Below are 7,450 nucleotides of genomic sequence, written 5' to 3' on the forward strand. Positions count from 1 at the left end.
AGGACGTCACTCCAAACTGGATGAAAGATCCAGGAGGAAACTGGTCAGAGAGGTGACCAAGAGGCCTACAGCAACTCTGAAGCAGTTGCAGGAATTTATGACAAAGAGTGGTCATTGTGTGCATGTGACAACAACATCACAAATTCTCCACAGATGTGGCTTGTATGGGAGGGTTGAAAGAAATAAGCCACTCCTCAAGAAAGGCCACATGCAGTCATGACTGAGCTTTGCCAAAACGCACATTTAAGATTCTGAGGCAGATGAGACTAAAATTGAATTGGCATCAACACCAAACAATATGTCTGGTGAAAATCCAATACAGCTCACCATTTAAATAACAGCATTCCTACAGTAAAGCATGGAGGTGGTAAGATCCTGTTATGGGGGTGTTTCTCTGCAGCAGAGACTGAAGCACTTGTCAGGATAGAAGGAAAAACAGATGGGGCAAAATACCGTCAAATTCTTGAGGAAAATCTGCTGCCCTCTTCCAGAATGTTGTCAATGGGAAGAAGGTTTACCTTCCAACATGATGATGACCCAAAGCACACAGCAAAACTGAGCACACGGTGGTTGAAGGGGAAAAAGGTGAATGTCCTTGCATGGCCTAGTCAGAGCCCAGACTTAAACCCCATTGAAAATCTGTGGAATGACTTGAAGACTACAGTCCACAAACAGTCACCATCAAATTTAACTGAACTTGAGCAGTTATGCAAAGAAGAGGGGGCAAATATTGCAAAGTCTAGATGTGCAAAGCTAGTAGAGACATATTCCAACAGACTAAAGGCTGTAATTAAAGCAAAAGGTGATTAAACAAAATACTGACACAAGTGGGTGATACTTTTTCCAACTCAGTGATTCAGTTTTTTTTTCTTTTTCTGACATGTTGGTATTATATCTTTCACTTGGATGTAATACGTTGCACTGAGTAAATACAGCTGGATAAAACAATCTGTCTTCAATTCAGGCTGCAAAGCAACAAAATGTGATTATTTTAAAGGGGGGTGATTCTTTTCTATACCCACTGTACATATAACGAGAGAAAGGGAGATTAACAAGGTAAGTGGCTTTACTGTCATTACTGACCCCAAACACTACTTAAACAGTAATGTATGAAGATTAAATAGAAAAAAACAAGGGTTGTTGTGTATAATAATTACATTCCAACATATCTTAAAATCTATTAATTTGAGATTGCACAATATTAACACTAACAGAATGTTTAAAATCTGCTTAAAATTCACTTGAAAACACCTTATCAGACTGAAAAAGGCACCTGAATGATCTCTCTTAAAGGTCAGCTCAGGATCCACCTTCAGTCTCCTGCATACAGTGATGGAGAACATGTGCCTCTATATCGGCAGCAATGTCTCAAAATGAGTGGGAACATCTGAGATGCTTTCCCTCCATTCATATCACTTAATTAGATGAATGTGGGATGGGTACAGACACAGAGTAAATCCATTAGCTATACATTTTATGGGACTTATTAAATGTTTGGCATAATTCAAGCCTGCAGTATATCAAATATAATTTGGATAATAATCCAGTATGCCGGATACAGAGCAGTCCCTCATGAACCACAAAAATAATAATCACATCAGCAGAAATGATGGTCTCTAAGAGTGCCTAATGTAACCCAAGCATACTTTGTCTCAAGGACAGTCTAAGCATCACTCTCTCCCTATTCCCTACTGCTCCACATTTAACAACATTCAGTACTCAATACTATTTGCAGTCTATAGCCATTAATGTTGATTTATAAAATTACAAGAGGATAAAAGAAAAAAAAATTCTCAAAGTTTGAAGTGAGGGAACACGCACACAGCCACTTTATGACTGCCAGTCTTGTCACAAATGGGGCTTGCTAAATTCTTTGGCATAAGTGAGTAAAATAACCACAGACAGTAAGCAATGCAATTTAAACCACAAAATGGACAGATTAAAGGGCTGGAAGGCACTCACCATACCTAAAAAGGCAGAAATAGGAAACCTTTTCTATTCTAGCATTCTTTAACTAAAATAACAATCAGCTCCCTTTTCTAGCCCGTTAACACAAAATAACACAAAGACAATGTCTAACAGGATCAAAACAGGAATAGTAATGTCATTTAGCCCACAAATAAGTGCATTACTTTACAGTCTTGACATTTCAGCTCTCTAAGGCCTCTGAGCTGTTCAGTATTTGACTGTGCCCAGACGCAGCACAACGAGTCCCTTCACATGGCCCACAATAACTGTCAGCAATAACACATTTCTAAAATAATTTTCTTTGACCTTTAAAACATCCCCTCTCACTATAGCAGCTTTGACGAGACACAGTTTTCTGGTCAGACACCAGTGGAGCATTGAACTACAAATAAACAGCTTTATGGGAAAGTGGTGCTATTTAGATGCAAAGCAGAGAGCAAGACACTAATGCATTCCAGATTGCATGGGCTACATTGGTGGTGCTTTGAGATAACTGGGTAATTGCCATGATATTCTCATAGGCAGATTTGTCAGATGCAGTGACTGCCTGATATTTAGGCATCTGTGTGCGATGAGTTGGATAAAACAACTTATGAGTAATACAGAGGAACAATACATCACAAAGAAATTTTAATAATAAAACTGGGTTACCAAAAGCTCCATCCAATAGAACAATCCACAACAGCCCTGTTCCATCACTGAAGGATTATGTCATTTAAATTTACTCTGGTGAATGAATTTAAGGGCTCTCCAAAGCTAACACTGAAAATAAGCCACAAGTAAACATTGTTTTCACTGCAATCCTGGAGCACGTCATTGCATGGCAATTGTGCAGAAGCAAAAACAGGCTCTTTAAAGGGGTCATATGATGCTGCTAAAAATAACATTATTTTGTGTATTTGGTGTAATAAAATGTGTTTATGCGGTTTAAAGTAAAAAAAACACATTATTTTCCACATACTGTACATTATTGTTTCTCCTATATGCCCCGCCTTTTTGAAACGCGTCGATTTTTACAAAGCTCATCGGTCTGAAAAAGCGAGATGTGCTGTGATTGGCAAGCTATCCAGTGCGTTGTGATTGGCCGAATACCTCAAGCGTGAGACGGAAATGTTACGCCCCTCACATACTGTACTGTCTTGACTGACAATAATCCTTTGGCCCATATACTTACAAAACCTAAACTTGATTGCTTCGAACAACGTTGGGTGGCTAAATTGGCTAGCTACAACTTTGACATAAAGTACGTGCCTGGCCCCCAAAACATAGTCGCTGACGCCCTGAGCCGGGTTCCATTTGTCGGAACTGATGTCACGGAGAGACTGTTCAAGGAGCGTACCTGATGAAATGGGATGCCTTCAAATCCTGGTGGGATTCTACATCATCTTTTCTTTTTGTTTTGAGTATTGTAACAGAAAACTGATTATGGAAGGATATCAAATCCGTAAGGGGAAAAATCGTAGCTAGTAGCTTCACATTGCCTCTCATTTGCTCCTGCTGTCCTAAATTAGTTTGTTGATATGGCATTGTGCAGCATAAAGTGCATTCACATTGGTTGTTTACTGGCAGCTGTCGGGTTGATTTCTCAATTTAATTAAACAAGCCAGAGCATGCAAATGATTTACTGCAGTACTGTAAACAAACTAATAATCTGTCAGGCAAAAAACATTCTTACAGTAAATCTCAGATGGAACAGGTCATACAATTAAGGACGGTGAATGATACATTGGCTATAATGATGGTGGTCTGGTTGCGGTTTCCGCATTAGTGGAGCTGAATAGATAAAGTGACTTTGGAGAGCAAAGCCACCATGAATTGGCTGTGTGATCATACCATACATCTCTGTCATTCCATGGGCATATGGGCACACGCACATACACGTACAGACAGGGCACAACATCCGCTAAAGGGGAAAGGTTAAGGTCCGTACATGAGAAGAATTTTAATGGGAAAACCCATCCAGTCTTGCTGGCCAATGCCCTTTATTTCCTCCATTAAGTGGGCACAGAAGAGATAATGGGCTGCATGGGTGACTGTAAACAGTAGTGAGGGCTCTATATAATTAACTAGCATTGCTACAAAGACAATGGTGAAAGATTCTGCTAGCTGTCACAATGAAGCACTCTTTGTCATCATATAGCTTAGATCAAACAGAATCAGATCTCCTTGCAATTATCAACTGAAGTCTGATGTCATCCAAGTGAACTAGACAGGTAAAGCTACAATACAAAATAGAATCTACTGGTTTCAGGGGAAATCATTTTTCAAAGCATAAGCTGGTTCGTTAATACAAAAGTATTTATCACAATTGTACGGAATTATATTTGGAAACATTACTTAGGGAGCTGCTGCAATGTTTATGACATCTAATTGGCTGTGCCAAGCCACACATTCTATCATATTCAGGCGATACAGGCAACATTCAATACAGCAGCACTGACCACAGCACTTCAACACCCTCACGCTTATTCACACCAATTTTATGGGATTGCATCCTCTCAAAGTTCTGCCTGCCACTGTCATTGAAAATGATTAGAGTCCTCGCAGCTAATTTTTTCCAGGCAGCTCCCTAAGTAGTACTTCTCTCCCTGCCACAGTCCACTTCATCTCACTTCTGCTGCTCACTAACTGCCCATGAGTCTCCTCACCCGCTGAACATGGTAGAGATGGATGTTGACGAATAGACCGATTCTGACAGATTACTGGATGTGCAAACAGAGAGATAGACATAGACAGACTAGCATTTTGTTTTTTTCATTTTTAAAAGAATATTGAACATATATGCTGTGTGTTATATTACCTGGGCATTAAATAAAAAATAATTGTTAACTGCTGAGAGAATGTACCTAATACAACAGCTGAGGAGTGTTTTTTTTTTGTTTGTTTGTTTGTTTGGAGCAAATCGAAATGCAAAAATCATATTTGTCACAGAAATGTAACAATCAATGATGGCTTAGATACATATATGGATAGATACATCGACAGATATATTTGGATGGATATGGATATTTAAAATGAGGCCACACTCATTTTTGATCCAAGATTGTGCCAATGTGGTTGTTGGCCTGCCATCGCTCCTGTCCTTTGTTGTTTTTTCTGTGCATTTGTGCTATCAATGTGTATGTGTGCTCTCCTGTTCCTTGGCTTTTGGATGAATGGTATTTTATGTATTGTAATGTGTACTAAGTTTTGTTATGGATTATTCGTTGTTGTTTTTGTCTTTCTCTTTTATTTCCTTACTTCTTTATAGTATCTATATTATTTGTTAATGTACTGCACTTTGGTAGACACTAGTTGTTTAATATAAATATACTGACCTTGACCACTGATGAATAAATAAATGACAATCAGATGGATCACTGATTAGACAATTAACTGGACAAACCAACGGACGAGCAGACTGATAGCTGGAAATCAGTTGTCCAATGTCATTGCCTCACATAAACTATTGAAGAGCAAATCGGCAGTAAACATTCAATCAAACCTCTGACTGATTCAGTTATGTCTTTTCTTGACTCTTGAAGGTACGAGCAGACAGCGGGCACTGATCACTGCAAGAGGCGGGAGTGAGTGAGCGCTCGTTGGGGAGGGCTTTGCAGTTGCACTCGCATCCTCACGGTCTCACAAGGACAAAAACAGAAATTCTTACTATCGCTTACTTTATAAAGTAGATGGCGCCTTCCTCGGTGAAGCCCTCTTCCCATCCCCGCGGTAAATCTAAGGGGAGATAAATATTTGTACAAAGCTCCATTAAGTTTTTAATGAAACAGAAAGTAGCCCACCATCAATTATGCAGAGGACGTGTTTCCACTGGTCACTTTAAACACACTTACCGCAGTATCCGACTAAAGATGCAAAGTTTAGACTAGCCAGCATAGTTTACTACCGTACCTGATCGTATCATGTGTCCTGAGTTGACAGGTTCACCAGTGCGGGGATGGAGCCAAGTAGTGCCGCGAGTTTTGTCGCTGGAACACAGAAACACCTGTTAGCCTACGAGACCCATCGGAAAAGGTGCGGATTCACCAGAACCACAATAAAATGCAACGACTGCAGTTAAACCCTTCAAAGGCTGCTTACTTGATGAAAAAGACTCTGCCATAACCACACACTCCGTAGGACCAGTGCTCAGGTAGTGTGTCCCGCCCGAGCGGAGCCGCCATGATCCCGGTTAAAAGTGAGAGCTGCGCCGCAGAGTTTCCAGGGAATCGGACAGTCCGATAATCACCACTAGGGCTGCACTGCTGTTAAAGGGGCAGGCCAAACTTGGAGAAAGTCTTTGTCCCAGTTATAAGCCGACAGAAAAGAAAGAGGCCATCATTAATCAGGCGGGATGTTGATGCTGGGAGTGCACAGATGTCGCCCACGAAATTCTACTTTTTATTAAAGCAAGCCAATTCTGTAAGAGTGTAACTTCATGCGTGTATTCACACAGATCGAGTTACACTTTGAAACCTGCACAGATTAACATTCCCGCAAATCACACGCGCATTCTGAAACAGTTGAATACTTGTTTACCTTGGCTTGTAAGATCTGTATTAAAGCCAGACTGCAGGGGACATTTGTTGTTGTACTGCGGTCATGAACTGTCTTCACAGATTTGAGCTTTTTGGCAGGTACAAGTAACGTTAGGCGAACAGTATAGCATATGATTTAAATGACAATAGCACGAGATTAGTGATAATTTTAGTCAGGTTAAACATGTCTATAAACCTAACGTTTCTCCTACGTGTTCCCCAGCCCAAAATATCCGACTGAGAAAACATATCTTGCGGATTAAACATTTTTTTCTTGAGTCCTAGATATGCTGAGAAAGTCGTGTTGGCTCCTTGCTGACAAAAACAGTGTAAAGTTGCTTTGTTTACGCTTTCACGTCGCACTGTTAGTGCCACTTTTTGTGACCTGAGCGCATGGGCAGGTCTAATAAAATATCATGGACTTTGCTTGTCTTTAAATGTACCTGGAACATTTATTATTAACCTGGAATATTATTAATTTGTATTATTTTAATAGATTTTTTAACCCAAGTATGTTATTAGTAGTTAATTGATGTTCAGTGATAGTTCAAAGCAAGAGCCACCCCAGCAAGCAATTTTAGACGTCTATTAGACGTCTAAATATAGCCTAGACGTCTAGGCTAAAACAAGGCTAAATTTGGGCTGTCAGTGAAAATCTAATAGACGTCTAATCATAGCCCAAGAATAGACTAGTCATCAATTAGACGGCTATTAAACGACTACATATATACGTCTAATAGACGGTGAATATGGGTCTAGGCTAAAACAAGGCTAAATTTGGGCTGTCAGTGAAAATCTAATAGACGTCTAACCATAGCCCAAGAATAGACTAGTCATCAATTAGACGGCTTTAAACGACTACATATATACGTCTAATAGACAACAAAATGGCAATCCATACATACAGCTTTTATTAAGAAAAATAAAATTTTTAACAACTTGGACAACTTAAGACAATACAAAAT

The 7,450-nt window shown here is 39.7% G+C and overlaps 1 protein-coding gene across 1 annotated transcript in view; it reads right to left on the bottom strand.

Annotated features, from left to right (window-relative positions):
• Nucleotides 1-6,788, bottom strand: part of LOC107754649 (pleckstrin homology domain-containing family A member 7-like) — a 105,114-nt gene extending 98,326 nt beyond the window's left edge. The window contains exons 1-4 of the mRNA XM_016571188.1: nucleotides 6,487-6,788; nucleotides 6,049-6,245; nucleotides 5,860-5,936; nucleotides 5,628-5,685 (exon numbers count right to left, since the gene is read on the bottom strand). Coding sequence (XP_016426674.1) covers nucleotides 5,628-5,685; nucleotides 5,860-5,936; nucleotides 6,049-6,131 — 218 coding nt within the window. The 5' untranslated portion in view covers nucleotides 6,132-6,245; nucleotides 6,487-6,788. The remainder of the gene's footprint in view (nucleotides 1-5,627; nucleotides 5,686-5,859; nucleotides 5,937-6,048; nucleotides 6,246-6,486) is intronic.
• Nucleotides 6,789-7,450: the final 662 nt, after the last annotated feature.

This window comes from Sinocyclocheilus rhinocerous, unplaced genomic scaffold (genome assembly GCF_001515625.1).
Source record: "Sinocyclocheilus rhinocerous isolate Xijiao unplaced genomic scaffold, SAMN03320098_v1.1 scaffold742, whole genome shotgun sequence".
NCBI lineage: Eukaryota > Metazoa > Chordata > Actinopteri > Cypriniformes > Cyprinidae > Sinocyclocheilus > Sinocyclocheilus rhinocerous.